The 23,473-nt window shown below is 32.9% G+C and overlaps 2 protein-coding genes across 3 annotated transcripts in view; one reads left to right on the plus strand and one right to left on the minus strand.

The window, feature by feature from the left end:
• Window positions 1-23,473, plus strand: part of LOC139524196 (zinc finger protein ZFAT-like) — a 37,652-nt gene continuing 14,179 nt past the window's right edge. The window contains exons 1-6 of one of the 2 annotated variants that reach the window (XM_071318827.1): window positions 1-147; window positions 4,355-4,515; window positions 5,020-5,241; window positions 5,838-5,930; window positions 21,886-22,017; window positions 22,673-23,191. In XM_071318827.1, coding sequence (XP_071174928.1) covers window positions 4,368-4,515; window positions 5,020-5,241; window positions 5,838-5,930; window positions 21,886-22,017; window positions 22,673-23,191 — 1,114 coding nt within the window. In that variant the 5' untranslated portion in view covers window positions 1-147; window positions 4,355-4,367. Of the gene's footprint in view, window positions 148-198; window positions 334-4,354; window positions 4,516-5,019; window positions 5,242-5,837; window positions 5,931-21,885; window positions 22,018-22,672; window positions 23,192-23,473 lie in introns of those variants that run through there. The other variant, XM_071318828.1, reaches the window with a different exon arrangement.
• On the minus strand, window positions 15,863-20,118 carry LOC139522606 (uncharacterized). Its single transcript, XM_071316070.1, has 2 exons — window positions 19,738-20,118; window positions 15,863-16,227 (listed from the first exon to the last, which is right to left on the minus strand). The coding sequence occupies exons 1-2, from the start codon at window positions 20,042-20,044 to the stop codon at window positions 15,863-15,865; spliced, it is 672 nt and encodes a 223-aa protein (XP_071172171.1). The 5' UTR covers window positions 20,045-20,118.

Here is a 23,473-nt window from a genome sequence, read left to right on the forward strand (position 1 = left end):
ATCTATCTTTTAACCAAACATGTTATGTAGCCGCCATTTGCCAGCCGCTAACCTTGTCACCTAGCAGGAAAATTTTTATGTTTAGGCCACAGATAAGATAAGACAACTGAATATGTGAAAATCAATATTTATACAACAATAAAACAGGTGATACACTTTGAATAATTATAATGGATTCGCCAACAAAATAGCTAGCTCAGTTAACCTCTTGTCCAAAAACTACGAAAGCATGTTTTCGGATCCTGTGGATGTAAACAAGCAGACGAATCATTATGAGTTGTATTCTAAATCTAAAATTGAATGTCTTTTCGTCGCTGATTTGTTTGAGGAAGAGTATGAGTGATTGTATCTTAGTCGTCCCTAAGGCCAACATCGATGTTTATAAAATTGAAATTTTATTCGGGATAATTGATATCTGAACCATAGTTCTATTGTACTCTGCGATTTTCTATGGCATATGCATTACCAAATAGTATATGCAAACTACTTGTATTATGAGAGTATCTATATATATAGTAATACATTGGAATTGATTGGAATACACCTTATCGCTAATAGGGCTCTTCACGGTTAGTTAGGCCATATTGGATAGGGGGCAGATTTTCATAATACAGGTAAAAATGGTGTGAAAAATACGGGAAAACATCATTAAAACAGAGCTGTTGCTTGGAAACACACATAGGATTTCCCACACTTTCATACCATTTCCACCTCCTTCCAAAAAATCTGGCCACCGTTTCACAAAAGGTCGTAAATCGTGAAAAAGGTCGTACGTATATTTAGTTTTTGTTGAAATCAAAAAAAGTTTATTTTGGACTTTAATGCAGACTTATTTAAAAAAAAAACAGGCCAAAATTCAAAAGTTAAAATACACAGTTAGGTATACATAAGATCATAGGCGATCCAGGGGGGGGGGGAAATTTGGTTGATTATATAAGGAATCATTGGAGCATGACTGGAGCGGGCCCCCCCTTAGGAAAAGTTCTGGATCCGCCACTGAAGATATCTTACTTAGATTATAAGTCATATAATTAAGTTTATAAGATATCTTATTGAGTTTAACCTAAAGTGATATATATAAAATTAATAATGTACTAATTGGTATATATCTTTATAAAAGATCGCATTTAATTCATAAGATATTTCAACTAAATAAGATTCTGTACATGTATAACATGAAAGTATAAAAATATGTAATTAACTTAACAAATTACAAGACATTTCTAGATATCTTATATTGTATGTAAGATATCTTATTAATTTCTAGACTTGAGAGCATTTTTAAATTTCCAATTTTAGATGTTTTTGCAATTTTTTTAAGGAAAACAACTTAAATGCAGGGCCAATAGGGTTTACTTTTGTAAAGGATGGATAGTTGTCTCATTGGCACTCATACCACATCTTCTTATATCTACCAACAGTAAAACTCTAAAACGCAAGGGTGTAATATTGTTATGCCATGCATATGTATTTACACTTTTTTTTAGCTAAAAATTCTAGCACATGTCAATTTTGATTCAAAAAGGGTATTTATACATGCTGTGAACTTCTTTAGATTAAAATCTGAATAAATGTTCTTAACAGTTCAACTAAATCAAGTCTAAGAGATCAATCACTCAAGCCAGAATATGAGAAACAATCAAATTTTGACCCAGATATATGTATACTATAGTTCTTTGGGAAAAGTTTCTTCATATAATATAAATATGTGCTCATTTGTACTGAAACCTGTTCTTTACAACAAATAAAACAAAAAAAATATCTCTTATAAGGTACTCCTCATAAAAGGGATATAGTCCTTAATTGAGGGGTTACCCCTCAACCATCATTGGGGGGGGGGGGGGTCCCAAACTGTTACATTTGACATGCTCATAAGATGTGCAAGACTGAATTGAAGACAGAAATACATTTGATTTTTGCTATAATTTGCATAGATAAATATCCATACGAAATCCGTAAATATCACTTTTTCGGGTTTCGCAATACCGCCACTTGTCTCAGAATAAAATTGCCTCGTGTTATTTTAAGGTAAAAAATCTTAGGCAAGTGCCTGTGTTTCGCAAGGATAGTAAACCCGGCAATTTGTAACAAATCCCTGTGGTGTGTCGTCTGCTTGTGAGTGACGGTGGTTGAAATGTACGAAAGTAACTTACCCAGGATGGTTTTACCATGTTTACCAGACGATTAAAGCATAAAAAGGGAGACATAACACATATTTACCTGTAAGGCTACATTTCAATGTTTTTCTCGTACAATCTGAACAATCGAGTTGGTTATTTTACGAACTGACAGGTGCGTGTTTACTCCATTTTCTGACCTTCACCTAAAAGAGCTGTTAAAACCGAGGTCGGTAATCGGTAGTCGTACGATAATTATTCCGACACGTTTGTGAAACACTCGTAAACTTGGTCGGTAACATATCCTACGACCAGTCGTAAATCGTACGATTTACGATGTTTTGTGAAACGATGGCCTGCCCCCTATCCAATATGGCCGAACTAACCGTGAAGAGCCCTATTCCGGCTGACCCGGTCGCGTGAACTTTTGACTTCATACACAATCACTTTTCCAATGTGGCGTCAGTTATTTTGTTTAATGATGTCAAAATTTTACGAGAACATGACAGTATGTGTGATATCCAGTAGTGACAGACAAATAGCGATAAGGACTAAGATGTATGCCCTTTAGTGGCTTTACAGTCAGGTGGCAAACTGTCATTCGTGTACAGTAGACATTCAATAGACTGGTACCTCGAATGACCGAATAACACTGTTATTATCCCAATAACACTTGAAATTTTAATATTAGCACATATTAGTGACTTACAAACATTGATTATTAAATAATAGTATATTATAAAGGTTTTTATAACTTAAAAACGATATATTTAAAAAAGAGGTAAGTTCATAAAGATCATTATAAATATAGTGTTTACAAAAATGTACATTCAACATGGCGACCAAGGATAATGCATATATACCACGTGACATGGTTGCCGTGTTGGATGTACACTCTTACTGTTTTTTTTAAACGATCTTTATAAACTTATCTGCTTGCTGTAAATAATTTTCAAAATATCAAATACACTTAATAATGTATGATGGCTCGCTTCGAAGCTGAGACATTTTCACATACATTGTACATGTATCATCATATGTGGTTAAATTTTCGGGGTATGAAGTGTGATTCATTTTTCCATAAATAAGCATACCCCGAAAATCGTTTCTTGATGCAGCTCTTCATGGTAAAAAATCCCTTTTTTCACACAAAGTTCTTCGAAACTTTAATACTTTTAATACATTGATAACTCTATAGTTTTTACACATTTATTCTATGGTCCTCTACTTTCCAAATCAAAACAAATGGTTAAGCTCAGTCACTTGTTTAAAATATAAACATGTCCAATATCACTACACAGAGATATTTTGTTTACACATAACTTTTGTGTTCTTCAATTGGAGGTGCATAAGGGATATTGACCCAATTGGTATAAAATTTACCACAATTCTTCAAAATATCTCTTTATCATGATTTGTCAGAGGTCTCAAATAATTATCGTAACTGTTATTTTTGGAAAGAAATTAACATGTTGCATCAAGTTTATTCAACTTTTTATGGTCTAAAATTAAATATCTTCTTCAAAATAAATATCTGGTAAGCAATTTTGTTTGGAAATTTTTAAATATATTACAAGCTTTTATGTAAATACAGAAAAATAGAAACTTTTTGTTACCACAAAAAAAATCTGACAGGACAGAAGTCCATTACGTAACAAATGTTGTTAAAATTTGCTCAAAATCAAGAGATAAAGTTGAATAATGAATATCTTCTTAAAAATGCAAGAACATGTATGCAAGCAAAATTTTGTTCATAGGACATTTTGAAGTGTAAGCTTTATGAAAATATAAAATTTGATGAACTTTTATCTTGTCAACCCAACAAAAATAAGTATATATCCTGTTCTTTAATATACAGTTTAAATTTTAATAACGTGTTGAGAAGCTTAAGTTACAGATGAAAAAGTAACAAAAATAATTTCTGGTTTGATCTTTTAAATTTTTTTTTATTAAACCTTATTTAGATCTGATAAAGGCCAATTTAAGGGCAGTCCTTGATGATATATATTTATTTTCTAAAGTTATCTCTTTCAAGAAAATAATATATTGCATTTATACATATACATTATACCAGTAACAAAAATTGACAAAACATATTTAATATGAACATACAAAAAACTGCAATTTCGAAACATCAGAAAAAGCTTATCCAGTAACTCCATAATACCGTTACAGTTAACATCTTCATGCTGCTTTGCAAATATTTTCTTTTATTATAGATTTTTTTCTTTTTTCAGATAGCATAAAACTATGCCAATGGATACCTTTATTTGTGGAACCTGTCAGGTGACCTTTAATGAAATTGATTCTTTTATACTCCACAAGAAAGACTGCCAAGGGAATCAAGGCCAGCTTACAGATGTGATTGAGGCAAATTTACCTCAGGAGTTTCCTACTAGTAAGATATCTAATCACAGAGAATTGTGACATACCACGATTTGCGTTCTCGTAACCCGAATATTTCATGCCCTTCTCCTAATGAACCTCTATTCTCGGTAGATGATGTTGGCATCATAGAGCAGCATAATATGTTGACTTAATCATTTTAAATTACTCAAAGAAATACGAAAACCAAAATTTGAAACAGGAAGTTTTAAATGAAACGAAATTATCAGAGGTCAACGGCAAAAATCTATCAATTAATTTTAATTGGCCTAAATGGACTACATAATATAACAACACTAGTATTGTTCATAACTCAAGTTTGTAAAAAACAATTTTCATCTAAATATTTAGTTATGTAGCTAAAATATACATTTCTTATACACATTCTAAATTTTGACTGATGAAGGTTACCCCATGCATTACCATGCATAAGACATTGTTTGTATATATGTTTTTATTAGTTTGAACTTGATGTACTTGAAAATTAAATTTGTATACACTTTCCTTTCTTTTCTAGTAACTGAAGTAGAAAATGCAGCCACCCTTGTGAATGAATCCACCGGAGAACAGACAGTAATAATCATACAGCCTGGAACAGATCAAGATGAAATAACACAAAGGTTAATGGATGGTACCTTTACACTGACAGATCTACAGAATGCTACTTTCTCAACATTTGATTCCAATTCTAATAATTCTGTATTAGAATTACCACCTGCTCAAGCAAAGCCATACACAGGTATATGTACAAATTATTATGCCCCTGTCATAGCAGAAGGGTGCATAAGTTTTACCGTTGTCCATCCATAAGTTTGTACGTCCCAAAATTGGTTTCCGTTCTTTGAATTCAGTCTGTCTCTTGAAACCAAATGTTATGAAATTTATACACATTGCTTATTACCACAAACATAGATCAAGTTTGAATTTTGGTAGCGTCACTTTTACTGTTCTTGAGTTATGTGCCTTTATAATGTTATATGCAAGCAGGGGCGTTATCTGTGTTCCATGGACACATTCTCCATTTATTTAAAATATTTAGATAGATTTATCCTATTAATATGATTTAAGAATTACATTATTGATTTTGTAGTTACTTATGATCAGAAGTTGTGATGTTAGAGACATTTGATTTGCCCATATAAAGATATTATCAATATTATGATATTTGACTTTGTATTGTCACAGTAAGTACAAAAACATTTCTAGAAAATGTTTTTATCAAGAAAAATGAAAAACAAGGTATAATATCATTCTTTCAGCTTTATCTTAGATTTTTTATAGATAAACTAACTGTTGTTATTTATCAATCAATCAATGGATAATTTTTTTACAAAGGAAAAAAGCGAGGAAGACCAAAGAAATCAGAGACATCAAAACCTACAACAGATCTACCTGTAGAAAAAGAAAAATCAACTTCTCCAGAAAGAGGTTCGCTTGTATTTCTAATATAAATAGTTTACATCAGCTAAAAATTGATTGAAGCATAAATTGGATAATACAGATGTATTTAATCTTTACAATGTCATAGATGTTAGAATTCTTCAAATTTATAAACCTGGCTAGGCCCAACTCTTAGGTCCGAGAACACAATTATTTCGTAGTGCATTTCTTTTAGAACATAAATGAAAATAAAAAAAATCCCACCTGCGCTTTCTCAAAGAAACTTTTACAGTGTGTTGTACTACTTTTGGGACAAATTATATCAAAATTATAGAAAACTTCATCGTCTCTAACTCAAAATATGGACAATTTTATCTTTAGGGCGTCTTGAAATCTTTTGACAGCTTCCGAAGTACTATTTTTCAACCTTTTTCACCTGGACCAAATCACTACTTTCCTTTAAAATTCTGGACCCAAATTTTTTTGCAGTGTAATTTCACCCCTCTACTTGCAATTTGAGGCATTAAACATGGAGAAATAAATTTGGAAGGGTTATAAAAATTAATGGCAAGTAACCCACTGTCAACACTAGGGACTATATTTGTGAACAACGAAAATCAAGGGACGACAATTGTGGTCTCGGCCCTAATAAAGACTTCAAATCTAGGCTAAGTCAAATTAGACTCATACATGTACAGTGGTCAAAAAGCGTGTGAAAACGTGTGACGTAGATGCAGACTTTTTAATATGAATGTGCTAATGTTCATAATTTCACATACAAATTTGTTAATATAAAAAAACAATATATATTCTACTGTAAACTTTTATTGTATTAAACAGTGGTCTGTTATGTTGCTTTTAAAGCACCACCACTAAGCACATATTCAAAACAACTGCCAGTTTCAAGTTTAGTTACATTTATTTGATAACAGCACACAATATAAATGTAACATAGTCAAGTTCTGATCAGTGTCAATTTCTTTATAATTGGAAATGCTCTCCCACAGTAGGAATTAATATTTGACTGAATTAGCTTTATCAAGATTTGAAAGAATGTCATCTATTGTCTCTGCCATTGCACGGGGTTGTTCATCAGAAGATAGCTGGTACTATGAGAGCTGATCAAACAGTTCTGTGATATTTTCATCCCCATGGCCTGTAGAAATGCTTATTAAATAGCTACATTGTATTTCTCCTCTCACATATACTGTTTGTTATCATTGCAACATAGAATGCACAATGCATTACCTGTCACTCGATCAATTAAACTCGAACTCCAAAATAAAATTTATAAAATCTTGAATCTTGGTACGTACACATCGTTTTGGCTAAACAGTTGGCGCTTTAGACGACGGTACAGGCCCTGAAAGCGACCACTTTCTGTGCACATTTCCCCTATAAAGTGAATTTGAAAGAAAGTCACAAAATCGTTAAAACTAATCACAAACTACTTACCTTTTACTGTTTGTCCATATAGAAAAATAAACAATATGGCAGCCAAGCAATTACTTTGAATTTTTCGGTATTTATCGCCGAAAAAGGAAAAAACCTGAGAATAGCGATATCACTAGCAATTAAAAAATGAAAAGAACGAAAAAGCGTGTAATTGCATGTGAAGTGTTGAAAAGCGTGTACATGCCATGTGACAAAATCCTCGCATGTAAACCGTTGAAAAATATCATGTCACTTGGCATGTATGATCAGAAGTTAGTATGTAATTTGCTGGTCAAAAACTGGTTTGCTCAGAGTTTGTGTAGATGAACAAATCTTGTGAACAAGCATTTTAAAATTCTGTATGAGGGTGTTACATGTACACTAGTGAGAAGCAGCATTCTTATTCCTATCACATTGACATGTTCTCTTACTGATATGCAAGTTAATCTTGACTCTGGACACACTAAACACCAGTGCATTATCATCATCAAAATTATAATAAACTGCGCCATGAGCGCATGATACGCCCTTCGTCTTGTGTGTGAAGTTTAAAGCAATAATTATGAATGATTCTGAGATAAGGCGCCACATGTGTAAAAAACACCTTTTTTTTTTTACAAAAAACTCAATTACTCTAAAATAAATTTTCAGCATTTTTATAGTTTCTAGACAATATATTGTGTGTAAGTGTATGAATCTCTCTGACATTGTACCAAAAAGTTCCATATCACATAAGGAAGGCTGGGATTGAGTTTGGGGGTTATTGTCCCATTCATGCAGGAATTAGGGGCCATAAAAGGACCATAAACAAATATTTTCAAATTTCTGAAGTTTCAAGAAGAAATCTTTAATTGCACAGTATTGCACAATAAATTTGTAAGATCTTGACATTTGTTTTGTGTCAGAAACCTATATTATGTCAAAAATTTGATCACAATCTAAATTCAGACAGTATCAAGCTTGAATATTGTGTCCAAATTTGCCCAACTGTTTAGGGTTCAACCTCTTCGGTTGTATCAGGCTGTGCTCAGCGAAGCATTTTATTGAGATATGGCAGGACATGTGAAAAAACACACCCCTGTTTCAGTAACAAAGTCCTGTCACTCAAAAAGATTTAAACTTATCAGACAGACATTTGTATACCATAATACTCCAGTCAAAATTTTAAAGGTAGTATAAAAAAAAAAATTTTAATTTAAAAGATGGATGCAAATACATAACAGTAGTTAACATGAGTTAACAAAAACAAACAAAAAACATGCAGTTTTTTCTGTTTTGACTATTCTGTTAGACTGACCAATCGAAATTAGTCACTCATAGTTGAGGAGGCTCGCGGGTCAAAATCAACTTTTTAGCTCACCTGGCCTAAAAGGCCATGTGAGCTTTTCTCATCACTTGGCGTCCGTCGTCGTCGTCGTCGTTAACAATTTTTCAAACATCTTCTCCTCTGAAACTACTGAATGGATTTGAATGAAACTTAGCATGATTGTTCCTTAGATTATCCTGCACAAAGTGTGTGCTTCGATTTTTGATCCGTCAAAAAACATGGCCGCCGTTACTTAAAATAGAACATAGGGGTCAAATGCAGTTTTTGGCTTATATCTCAAAAACGAAAGCTTTTAGAGCAAATCTGACATGGGGTAAAAATGTTCATTAGGTCAAGATCTATCAGCCCTGAAATTTTCAGATGAATCAAACAAACCATTGTTGGGTTGCTGCCACTTAATTGGTAATTTTAAGGAAATTTTGCAGTTTTTGGTCATTATCTTGAATATTATTATAGATAAAGATAAACTGTAAACAGCAAAAATGATCAGCAAAGTAAGATCTACAAATAAGTTAATATGACCAAAATTGTCAATTGACCCCTTCAGGGGTTATTGTCCTTTAATGACAATTTTTCACAATTTGTTCATCACATTTGCTAACTTTAAAAAATCTTCTCCTCTAAAACTACTGAATGGATTTGGATGAAACTTAGCATGATTGTTCCTTAGATTATCCTGCACAAAGTGTGTGCTTCGATTTTTGATCCGTCAAAAAACATGGCCGCCATTACTTAAAATAGAACATAGGGGTCAAATGCAGTTTTTAGCTTATATCTCAAAAATGAAAGCATTTAGAGCAAATCTGACATGGGATAAAAATGTTCATTACGTCAAGATCTATCAGCCCTGAAATTTTCAGATGAATCAAACAAACCATTGTTGGGTTGCTGCCACTTAATTGGTAATTTTAAGGAAATTTTGCAGTTTTTGGTCATTATCTTGAATATTATTATAGATAAAGATAAACTGTAAACAGCAAAAATGATCAGCAAAGTAAGATCTACAAATAAGTTAATATGACCAAAATTGTCAATTGACCCCTTAAGGGGTTATTGTCCTTTAATGACAATTTTTCACAATTTGTTCATCACATTTGCTAACTTTAAAAATCTTCTCCTCTAAAACTACTGAATGGATTTGGATGAAACTTAGCATGATTGTTCCTTAGATTATCCTGCACAAAGTGTGTGCTTCGATTTTTGATCCGTCAAAAAACATGGCCGCCGTTACTTAAAATAGAACATAGGGGTCAAATGCAGTTTTTGGCTTATATCTCAAAAACGAAAGCATTTAGAGAAATCTGACATGGGGTAAAAATGTTCATTAGGTCAAGATCTATCAGCCCTGAAATTTTAAGATGAATCAAACAAACCATTGTTGGGTTGCTGCCACTTAATTGGTAATTTTAAGGAAATTTTGCAGTTTTTGGTCATTATCTTGAATATTATTATAGATAAAGATAAACTGTAAACAGCAAAATTGATCAGCAAAGTAAGATCTACAAATAAGTTAATATGACCAAAATTGTCAATTGACCCCTTAAGGGGTTATTGTCCTTTAATGACAATTTTTCACAATTTGTTCATCACATTTGCTAACTTTAAAAAATCTTCTCCTCTAAAACTACTGAATGGATTTGGATGAAACTTAGCATGATTGTTCCTTAGATTATCCTGCACAAAGTGTGTGCTTCGATTTTTGATCCGTCAAAAAACATGGCCGCTGTTACTTAAAATAGAACATAGGGGTCAAATGCAGTTTTTGGCTTATATCTCAAAAACGAAAGCATTTAGAGCAAATCTGACATGGGGTAAAAATGTTCATTACGTCAAGATCTATCAGCCCTGAAATTTTCAGATGAATCAAACAAACCATTGTTGGGTTGCTGCCACTTAATTGGTAATTTTAAGGAAATTTTGCAGTTTTTGGTCATTATCTTGAATATTATTATAGATAAAGATAAACTGTAAACAGCAAAAATGATCAGCAAAGTAAGATCTACAAATAAGTTAATATGACCAAAATTGTCAATTGACCCCTTAAGGGGTTATTGTCCTTTAATGACAATTTTTAACCGGATTTTTGTGACAAAAATGTCGGTTATTGATTTGGGGATGTACGGCGGGCGGCCGGGCGGTCGGGCGGTCAGGCGGGCGGGCGGGCGGGCGGGCGGGCGGCAATCAAATGTTGTCCGTGCATTAACTCATGAACCGTTCAACCAAAGCTTTTAAAATTTAATATGTTATTACTGACAACTATACGAAGGTCAAGTTCAATAATGGCGATTTTTACTTTTACCGTTCAGGAGTTATGGTTCTTGAAAGGCGGCAATCAAATGTTGTCCGTGCATTAACTCATGAACCGTTCAACCAAAGCTTTTAAAATTTTAATATGTTATTACTGACAACTATATGGAGGTCAAGTTAAATAATGGCGATTTTGTCTTTTACCGTTCAGGAGTTATGGTTCTTGAAAGATTGAAAAATGGAGTTTCCAGTCGTGTCCATGCATTTATGCATGAACTGTTCTACCAAAGCTTCTGAAATCTTAATATGCTGTTACTGATGACAAAATGGAGTTCAAGTTCAATAATGACGATTTTGACTTTTACCGTTCAGGAGTTATGGTTCTTGAAAGATTGAAAAATGGAGTTTCCAGTCGTGTCCGTGCATTTATGCATGAACTGTTCTACCAAAGCTTCTGAAATCTTAATATGCTGTTACTGATGACAAAATGGAGTTCAAGTTCAATAATGACGATTTTGACTTTTACCGTTCAGGAGTTATGGTTCTTGAAAGATTGAAAAATGGTGTTTCCCGTCGTGTCCGTGCATTTTCTCATGAACCATTCAACCAAAGCTTTTGAAATTTGAATATGTTGTTACTGATGACAAAATAGAGGTCAAGTTCCATAATGACGATTTTGACTTTTACTGTTCAGGAGTTATGGTTCTTGAAAGATTGTAAAATGGCGTTTCCATTCACGTTGTTGCATTTACTCATGAACCATTCAATCTAAGCTTTTCAAATATTATTATTTCAAAATGTTGATACTGATGACAAAATGGAGGTCAAATTTGATATTGATGATTTTCACTTTCACCATTCATCAGTAATGGTTCTTGTGATATTGCCAGGACACAAATAAATGTAAATAAATCCGGTTTGCTGTCGTTGTGACAGCCTCTTGTTCACAATTTGTTCATCACATTTGCTAACTTTAAAAAATCTTCTCCTCTAAAACTACTAAACCAAATTCAACCAAACTTCAACTGAATGATCAGTAGGGTGTATAAAATAAAGTTTGTGCTTTATTTTTTATTTCGTCAAAAAACATGGCCGTCATGGCTAAAAATAGAACACAGGGTAAAATGCAGTTTTTGGCTTATATCTCAAAAACTCCAGCATTTAGAGCAAATAAGACAAGAAGTTAAAGTATTTATTAGGTCAAGGTCTACCTGTCCTGAAATTTTCAGCCGAATTGGGTAACTGGTTTTTCAGGTATAATGCCCCTAAATTGATGATTTTAAAGAAATTTTGCAGTTTTTGGTTATTATCTTGAATATTATTATAGATACAGATAAACTGTTAATAGCAAAAATGTTAAGCAAAGTAAGATCTACAAATAAGTCAATTTGACCAAAATTGTCAATTGACCCCTTAAGGAGTTATTGCCCTTTAAAGACTTTTTTCACAATTTGTTCATCATGTTGACTTACTTTAAAAAATCTTCTCCTTTGAAACTGCTGTATCAATTTCAGCCAAACTTAGGCTAAATGAGTTTCAGAGTATCTAGTATAAATTTTATATTTCATTTCCTTGTATGTCAGAAACATAGCTCCTATGGCTAAAATAGAACATAGGAGAAAATGATTTTTTTTTTGCTTTTGAAGAAAATAGGACGATTCAAAGAACATTTAAATAAATTGAAAAGCCAAAATAATCATTGATGAGAGATTTAACCAAAAAAATTAAGGTGAGCGATTCAGGCTCTTGCGAGCCTCTTGTTTTTATAATATAGGATTTTTATTTTTTTTTCTATGATTAAACTTTATCTTATACCTAATAGAAATATAAAATAGAAATACGGGGTCATCATTCATTTAAGCTCATAATCTGCCTCCGAATGAAGCATACATTTTTGTTAATGTCCTTTTTATACGCCCCCAACATTTTTTTGGGATCGTATAATGGTATGATGTCGTTGTCGTCCTCCGAAGACACATTGGTTTCCAGATAATAACTTTAGTTTAAGTGAATAGATCTTTATGAAATTTTTTCAGAAGGTTCAATACCACAAAAGGAAGGTTGGGATCGATTTTGGGGATGATGGTCCCATTCGTTTGGGAATAAGGGTCCCAAAAGGGGCCTAAAACAAGCATTTCTAGTTTCAGGATAATAACTTGTGCACAAGTATTTCAATTGCTCTGAAATTATACAGCAATGTTTAAAACCATAAGTAGAAGGTTTGGATTCATTTTAGGGGTTATGGGGCCAAAACAAGCATTTTTTTAGTTTCCAGACAATAACTTGTGTGTAATTGTATGGATCTCTCTGAAATTGTACCACAAGGTACCATATAACAAAGGGGAGGCTGGGATTATCTGAGACAACGTTGGGCCAAATGACATACAAATATAAAGTAAGAAATATTTATTTGGCAAAAGTACAAAATTGTACGGCCACGGCTTCACAAAGAATGGGACTGCCGAGAAACATAATTGGCAAGTCCCTAGTACATGTATATAATATAATTAAACCTTATTGTCCATTCCTTATTTCCACATTATTGTCCATTCCTTATTGCTTATTTCCACCTTATTGTTATTCCTTATAATGTCATTTTCTTATATATCAACATAATATCCTTATTAACATTATTGCTTCCAAAATATATCGGATGCTGGCCCTGGGAAACAGAAGCTCAGCGGATACATAATTCCATTATAAGAAGCCTAATATATTTGTAGATGTTGTGTCGCTATTTTCGCCATATGGTCGAATTCAGTGGCTATTCCGAGTGTTATTGGACACTGAGTTCGACCACCACCACAAATGCGGTAGCGACATAACACAACCGCCGTGACCGTACTTTTAAATGACCATATTCATTAAATAAGCCTGTAAATGAAATAAGAAAAAACAATTTCCCAAATCAGATAAATGAACGCCGTCAGATGTGAACATTCCGGGATTGTTATATGATATTTCCGGGTATTTTATGTAACACCCTCCCAATTGTATACATAGCCAAGCGGCAAAGTTATTTATTCTTGTGGCTGCTATATTCATTGCTTGTTGGTTTTTACCATATCTCCACTTAAAACGCGGGAGAATCTGGGACCACACAATTTTTAGCTCACCTGGCCTAAAAGGCCATGTGAGCTTTTCTCATCACTTGGCGTCCGTCGTCGTCGACGTCGTCGTCGTCGTCGTCGTCGTCGTCGTCGTCGTCTGTCGTCGTTAACAATTTTTCAAACATCTTCTCCTCTGAAACTACTGAATGGATTTGAATGAAACTTAACATGATTGTTCCTTAGTATATCCTGCACAAAATGTGCGCTTCGATTTTTGATCCGTCAAAAAACATGGCCGCCGTTACTTAAAATAGAACATAGGGGTCAAATGCAGTTTTTGGCTTATATCTCAAAAACGAAAGCATTTAGAGCAAATCTGACATGGGGTAAAAATGTTCATTAGGTCAAGATCTATCAGCCCTGAAATTTTCAGATGAATCAAACAAACCATTGTTGGGTTGCTGCCACTTAATTGGTAATTTTAAGGAAATTTTGCAGTTTTTGGTCATTATCTTGAATATTATTATAGATAAAGATAAACTGTAAACACCAAAAAAGATCAGCAAAGTAAGATCTACAAATAAGTTAATATGACCAAAATTGTCAATTGACCCCTTAAGGGGTTATTGTCCTTAATGACAATTTTTCACAATTTGTTCATCATATTTGCTAACTTTAAAAAATCTTCTCCTCTGAAACTACTGAATGGATTTGGTTAAAACTTAGCATGATTGTTCCTTAGATTATCCTGCACAAAGTGTGTGCTTTGATTTTTGATCCGTCAAAAAACATGGCCGCCGTTACTTAAAATAGAACATAGGGGTCAAATGCAGTTTTTGGCTTATATCTCAAAAACGAAAGCATTTAGAGCAAATCTGACATGGAGTAAAAATGTTCATTAGGTCTAGATCTATCAGCCCTGAAATTTTCAGATGAATCAAACAAACCATTGTTGGGTTGCTGCCACTTAATTGGTAATTTTAAGGAAATTTTGCAGTTTTTGGTCATTATCTTGAATATTATTATAGATAAAGATAAACTGTAAACAGCAAAGTAAGATCTACAAATAAGTTAATATGACCAAAATTGTCAATTGACCCCTTAAGGGGTTATTGTCCTTTAATGACAATTTTTCACAATTTGTTCATCATATTTGCTAACTTTAAAAAATCTTCTCCTCTGAAACTACTGAATGGATTTGGTAAAAACTTAGCATGGTTGTTCCTTAGATTATCCTGCACAAAGTGTGTGCTTTGATTATTGATCCGTCAAAAAACATGGCCGCCGTTACTTAAAATAGAACATAGGGGTCAAATGCAGTTTTTGGCTTATATCTCAAAAACGAAAGCATTAAGAGCAAATCTGACATGGAGTAAAAATGTTCATTAGGTCAATATCTATCAGCCCTGAAATTTTCAGATGAATCAAACATCCAATTGTTGGGTTGCTGCCACTTAATTGGTAATTTTAAGGAAATTTTGCAGTTTTTGGTCATTATCTTGAATATTATTATAGATAAAGATAAACTGTAAACAGCAAATATGATCAGCAAAGTAAGATCTACAAATAAGTCAATTTGACCAAAATTGTCAATTGACCTCTTTAGGAGTTATTGCCCTTTAAAGACTTTTTTTCACAATTTGTTCATCATGTTGACTTACTTTAAAAAATCTTCTCTTATGAAACTGCTGTATCAATTTCAGCCAAACTTAGGCTAAATGAGTTTCAGAGTTTCAGAGTATCTAGTATAAATTTTATATTTCATTTCCTTGTATGTCAAGAAACATAGCTCCTATGGCTAAAATAGAACATAGGAGAAAATGATTTTTTTTTACTTTTGAAGAAAATAGGACGATTCAAAGAACATTTAAATAAATTGAAAAGCCAAAATAATCATTGATGAGAGATTAAACCAAAAAAATTCAGGTGAGCGATTCAGGCTCTTGAGAGCCTCTTGTTGTTTGTGGAAGCATTTCGTGTAATTTCATAATATCAGACCTCAAGGTTTCTCTAAAATCAAAGAGTGATATAGCCCCTATACTGTTACCACCACAATGTATAACTAAAATTTTAGGAGGGGATTCAATTTGCAGAAGAAATTTTATTCTTGGTACAAGCTCCCCCCATTTCATGCCACCTTTACCTTGCCACCATACCCTGTAACTTTTTCTATGTAGTCCTAAACTACAGCCATCAAATGATCTTTTCGCTTCTATAAACGCATGTTTTACAATCGAAGACCCAACAACCCAAATTGAATTGAGTTCTTGTTGACTTGAAGATTCATCTAATAAAAAAGTATGAATTGTAAATTTGTTAATTGGATATTTAACAAGCTGGTGTACATAAATTTTGCATTAATTGAATTTGAAAGTTTTTTGAAAGAAAATCAATATCAGATGTTGTCGTACTTTGCAACTAGTTAACGAATATACCCCTTAAATGCATTTGACTTCCATCGACCTAGTCTCTTTATCTCTTCTTCAGAGGTTCCCTTTTCAAAGTGGCTTGAAGCAGCACCGATACGGAAAGAATGTGTTCGAAATGAAACCGAATCGGTTATCCCTACATGTATTAAAACCTTACTTAGAACACATGAAAACTGGTACCTTGTCACTGGACATCCTCCGAAGTGACAAAATAAGGGGCCTTTAACCTTTGGTCTTTGCATTAAATAATTTTTCAACCAATAAATTGGACAATCTTTTAGTTTAGTTTCCGTTATTTCTATAACTGTACCATGACCATATTGATCAGTTTTTGAGAATGGGATAACAATTTTAGCAATTTCAATGTAATCTTTCTTTGACAGTGTAACGTTCTCAATTGCTATTACTTGGTGCGCCTGCCACTTTTTATTGCGTACTATTTCACCTATCCTAAAAAACCCATGATAAGCCAACGAAAACGCAGATGAAAACAAGCTTGCTTCAAATTTTGAAGAACAAACATTTGGTAATTTATCAATGATACGTATTAATATTTCCTTTGTAATTGGCAATCTTGTATCTTTAGATTTGTTTATACGTTTTAAACCCTCAACCATTTTTTGAACCAGGAAATTTTTTGAAAACCCAGAATGTTCCATTGACTTACAACGAAAATTTATTGCAGACAGATAACAATTAACTGTCCTATAAGCCCTTTTGTTGAGTGACATATAAGCAATAAATGTAGTTACATGCGATAAAAGTGGTGGCCAAATGATATCATAATTATACAATTTACGGAACGCTTCGAAAACCACTAAACCTGTACGATATGTCTCTTTAGTGTTCACTGATACTGAAGAATCCACTAGTTTGTTAATTTCAACATCGATATCAGCCTCAGAAAATCTCGTGGTATTGGTTTTGGTAATGGATCTGCAGCTGGATCTATGCTTCTGAATCTTTCCCACTGTTTACGAGAAATTGCATCTGCTATGCAGTTGAGACGTCCTTCGATAAAGCATGCTTTAAATTGCATATTATACACCATTGTTTGCAATACGAGCGGTCGAACCAACTGCATAACTCGTTTCGATTTTGATGATTTTTTATTCAAAATAGCAACCAAAGAACAGTTATCTGTGTGAAACATAATTTGTTTGTCCCTCAATTCGAACGTAAATAGATATATGGCCAATAGTATTGGTACAAGTTCTAAAAATGTCATATCTTTCATTATTTCTGTTTCGTGCCATTGAACGGGCCAATCAAAGTATGCCCATTTTCCAGAAAAATATACTCCACATCCAAGTTTGGAATTTCCTGTACTATCAGTGTACAAATTTAACTGTTCATTTGTCAACCAGATATTTTTATCAAATTTACAACTTCCATTAAATAATTCTAGAAATGTTAACCACATATGTATATCCTCTTTCATGCTAACACAGTCTGCACCAAAAACTTTTTCATTTACTAGTCCGGACACTAAATATCAAAACTTGTCCATATATGACTATAGAAAATTTTGAGAATTTTCACCAGTCCGAATTAATATTTACTAGTCTGGGGCATCGGACTAGTGGCTAACGGTGCAGACTGCTAACAGAAACTCGAATAAAATGTTCTGGTTTAACTACTCCACACATTGCGTCACAAAAGCGTCTATTGAAAGCTCTCACTGCAGGAATTGCTCTTGCGCAGAAATTCAATAAACCAACTAGTGATTGTAACGCTTTTAGTGTAACCTTTTTACTTTTTAAAATGAAGGATAATTTTTTCTTTGTTTCTCTCAACTTATCAAGCGGAATTCTTATAACCATGTTTATAGTGTCAATTTCTAAACCCAGAAAAGTTATTTTACTTGATGGACCAGTAGTTTTATCTTCCGCTAGAGGAATGCCCATTTCGGTACAAACATTTTGAAAAGTGTTCATAAGTATTAAACAATTGTTTGAATCTACTTTCCCGACAAAGAAAAAATCATCCAGATAATGCTCCACAGATTCCTGTCCCGATCTCAACCTTACCAACCATTCAACAAAAGTGGCAAACTTTTCAAACAAATTACACGCAGCCGCTAACCCCATTGGCAACGCTTTTTGAAAAAAGTAATTATCATCAAATTTAAAACCAAATAAATCAAAATCATCGGGATGTAATGGTATCAATCTAAATGCTGAGGACACGTCCATTCGTCCCATCAGCGATTTTGGTCCTATTTCACTTATAGTATCAAGAACCTTGTCAAAAGAAGTGTATTGTACAGAACAATTCTGAGGATCAATAAAAGAATTTACACTTTTCCCAAATGGATATGACAAATGATGAATGAGACGCCATCCAGACGGTTTTTTAGGAACAAGACCTATTGGAGATAAACGTAGATTTTTGAATGGCCTGCATGAAAATGGACCCGCAATTCGGTCCGACTCTAACTCCTTTAAAAGTTTAATTTCAAGTTCTTTTTTGTTTTGATATGCTGAAATTAAATTATGACAATTTGTAGGCAACCTTGGTCCTCCATAACCCATTTTAAAACCATATAAAAAACCATCAGATAAAATCTGTTTGTCCACCTGATTAGGATAATTTGTAACCAATTTTAATAAAACTTCGACCTTAATTGGAGATTTTGACAGCCTATGTATTTCGGATAAAGGGTATCTGTCTACCTGCATCTGTTCCACTTCCGGTTTGTCTGAAATTTGTTCTATTGAACGGACGAAAATTACCCCTTCGTGAACCAGTCCCATTTTGAGGGACCCTACAATTGATGGCAGGATGGGAACCATTGCATTTCAAACATTTGTGAATGTATCGACATTGTGGTAACATACATGCACCTTTGTTATTGTACTCGTAACACTTCCTGTATGTGTTAACCATATTAACCCCAGAACTAGGTGCAGTTGACTGCCCTGTATGAATATATAACAGCCAAAGTTCTTGGTCAACTGTAGCCCATGACAAAGCTGGATTTCTAGCTTTCTTTAGACGAAACTGTTGATCATAGTCCTTCCAACCTAGCCCAATTGAACGACTTGCACCCAACTTAACCGAATACATATATTTTAAAATAGTTTGTGTGTCTTCTAAATGCACACCAACATAAATACTTGTGTAAATTAGGAAAGCATCTATCCATGTGCTAATATCAGTAATCTTTTTACTTGGTTTAGCTTGGATAACCAGCTGTCCATTTGTATCTAAAGTTAAAGAACTTGATTGCTCTGTGCTTGAATTTGTAAGCAAAATACTTAAATCTACATATTCACCATTAATTATTTTGTCCTGAGTTTGTTGTGAAACATTTAAACCTAGATTATCATTTACACTATATACTGGTAAAATATTAGGTGTTATACCTGTATTCAATTGTTGACTTTCATTGATTGAATCAGGGGATGTAACAGTAGCTGGTGAGTGAATAAGGGCATTGACAGTCTGAATAACTTCATTCCTAAGTTCTGGAGTCATCTGAGCTGAAACTTGCGTGGAAGTAGGCTGTCCAGCGACATTACTAGATCCGTTTCCCAACTGTGCCGGTACATCCCTTGGCTGTACTCTTTGGTATATAACCTCGTCGGACTGCTGTGCTGATGACCTTAACCTTTTCTTGGCTGCGTACGGACTTTTAGAAGGCCTTTGCGACATACGCACTGTCTTCCCCATTTCTGTACGATGTATGGTTTTTAAACTAAAAAATACTACAATAATATTAGTGAAATCACCTTTGAAAAGTTATATTTTATTTATCTATTTTTATTTATTTATCTATTTTTTTTAATTTTTTTTAATTTTTTTTTTTTTTAAATTATATATGAACTTCATACATTTATTCATTATTGGTTTCACTTCCAATTGCTCGCATCGTAGCTGTTGGAAAAGTTTCATACAACAATAGTTTCCAAATCGCATACGTCCATGCGACACGTGTCATAAAACCATGTGCGTAGTTTTTATCAGTCTGTTAACATTTCTATTTTCTGGAAACGAAATTCATAAGTTCAACTGAATTGAACAAACAAATAAAAATCTCAATGACATATCATAGTAGTTCTCGTTTATCTTAACAGAAGAGAAAGGCAAATTAAAAAAAATATCTTAACAGGATCAAGACCATGTGCTTTTTCCTATCTTCCAAACTTTCAAAACTTCAATAAAATTACGATTTTTTGAAAGACATTCATTCAATATACCAAGTTAAATAAATAAAATTCAATATTCAACCAAATTTTTTATCTTTTGAAACAACATTTGTTAATTTATACGGAACCTAATTTTCTACGTCTTGTCTCTGCTGTGGCGTGGGAAAGAAAGAATGAATGACGTCACAGTTATCAAGGTTAAAATAATCAACGTCACTTATAATATATTAATTCCATAACGTGTACAAAGCGGAACAACTCCCAAAACGTATGCCCACTTTCCTCCGATAACCGGATTTATTCTTCATAGGAATAAATCTTATTAAGTTTTGGATTAATTGCCCCAAAAATGTAGGATTACTAGGAAGTAGGGGCCAAAAAGAAGCATGTTTCTAGTTTCCAAACAATAATGATAAGAAGTTTTGTTTAAGTGTATGGATCTCACTAAAATTGTACTACAAGGTTCAATACTTCAAAGTAAAGCATGGGATTGAGTTTAAGGGTTATTGCTCCAAGGGGGGTTTAAAAAATTTGGGGGGGGTTTTTTGTTTACCATTTTTTTAAGGAATTCTTTTTTTTCGAAATTTTTCAAATTTCAAATTCTGAAAAGTTTCAAGAAGAAATCTTCAATTGCACAATAGATTTGTTAGTTCTTTGACCACATTAATTTTGTGACAAAAACCTATATTATGTCAAAAATTTGATCACAATCCAAATTCAGACAGGATCAAGCTTGAATATTGTGACCAAATTTGTCCCAACTGTTCAGGGTTCGACCACTGGGGTCGTACAAATGTATATAGCTGCGTCTTGCGGAACACCTGGTTTTCTGTTAAACTTTTAGGAGAAATATTGGTAATATCGAAATAAAAAAAGAACAAAATTACAGAAATCGCTTAAAATTTTACAATTATTTAGTTTATGTGCAGCTTGTTTGAAAACAATAACAAAAAATATAGGTCACCGATGAGTTAAAAAAGATATTTCAATTTAAACGTCAAAAAATGACATTTTTTTCATCAAAGGGAGATAATTTGGAGCTTTTTCAATGAAATAAACATTTTAAAAGTCATTTGTGGCCAAACCAAATTGATTTGTCTGGGTCATTTTTGTACCATATTATAAAGAAATAACTAATAGTGTAATAAATAAAATTTGAAATGAAAAAACATATGTTTAATTTTTTGCTGAATTTTTTGTACCCGCGAGCCTCCTTAATCAGTAAATTTCAAGAAAACAAAACCAGAACTACTGTGAATTTGATTTACACATTTAAGTTTCTACAACAAATGCTTATATTCACAGCCAATTGAAGCCAAAACTGTTTAGAGTAGAATGTTCACATAGATTATTGGTATATTTCAGGTGCTGATGGTAGATTAACTTGTAGACGTTGTAAGAGAAAGTTCACTAAAGAGAGATTTTTTAACACACACAAATGCATGGGATCATCTGATTATGTAGACATTACAAAGAAACAAGCTATTGGTGATTCAGGTCAGTTGTACTTTTAATTTTCATTTTGGTTGATCATGTTGGACCAGCAGTATAAAAATGGCTTCATTTATTTTCATTGGTACTTATTTTCGTGGATATCTGATTTCATGGTTTTGCAAAAGTCTGCATACTTTCCTTAAAACAAATTTATAAATTGTTGAACATTAAAATTTGTGGTTCCCCTCTGACCACAATAAAGTCAATATGCATAAAAATTGTTATTCAATGAATAAAAATAAATCTATAGTATATTTCCTTGTTGTTTTTAAAATAAGATTATAAAGATGAAAAGGTTAGTATTAAAATATATTTTTTCAAGTGAAATTATTACATTTACAAATACATGTTACTCAAACTGAAAGTTTCTTAGATACCAAAGCTTGTTTTCCAAGATATAATGAATCAATGTCCAATTCCATTCTAAAGTAGGCTATATACTTAGACTATTGAGTAGTCAGTCGTTTAAACTCTTTCTGTCTTTACTGAATGTTTATTACTGAGCATATTTGTGTCCAAAGTTTAGTAATTTCAAAACTTTATTGATACTTTTTAAAGATTTAATGTTTAAACCTTTAGGGATATTGATTCATATATTATAATCTTTTTTTACTGCTAAAGTTCAATTATTTAAGAATTAATTTCTTTTTTTCTTCAGGACCTGATGAATCAGACAATGATGATGATAGAGATGAGGATGTAAAAGCTACAGAAATGTCTATAGATATCAGTAGTGACAGTACAGAAGACGAAGATTTTGACGTTATGGTTGACCGGCAAAAACCAAGAAAAAAGCGTAAATTGAACAGAACTACAAATGTAGTTCAAGTTAAAACAGATCCAGATGTAGAAAATGTATATGCAGACAAACCAACTTCTGTTATTGAAGACATACCTGTCTTTAAAAATGACGATGATAAACGACAGTTTGAAGCAAATCTAAATGTGGATCTAAGCTGTGTCGACCATCTATTTGTAGAGACCAGGATAGAACAAGAACTAAACGAGAAAGTGCCGATTCTATCGCGGATCAATTCTACAATGTTATCATTGTATACATGTACTGTGTGTAATAAGATCTTCAAAACATTATCTCACATGAGATTACACTGTCTCATTCATACTGAACTCAAACCGTTTGTATGTACCAAGTGTAATTATTCTACAAATTCTAAAGGTAATTAAATGTGTAACATAAAAAAATTGCATTCAAATTTTTTTTGTTTATATTGCTTAAATGTAGTAAGATGGGTTTTTTTACAAAATTTAAGGACATCTTTAACCCCATTATGAAAAGGTTACATGTATTTGTACAAATATTACTATGCTTGTATTGGTTTCTGTTTAATTTCTACACAGAAAAATTGTATTTGAATTTTTATGCTACGTATACAATAGTAGGGAGCCATAATGTTACTAGTGGGTTCCAACTGTTCATTAAGGGATAAATGTTTAATAC

The sequence above is a fragment of the Mytilus edulis genome, chromosome 5 (genome assembly GCF_963676685.1).
Source record: "Mytilus edulis chromosome 5, xbMytEdul2.2, whole genome shotgun sequence".
Taxonomy (NCBI): Eukaryota; Metazoa; Mollusca; class Bivalvia; order Mytilida; family Mytilidae; genus Mytilus; species Mytilus edulis.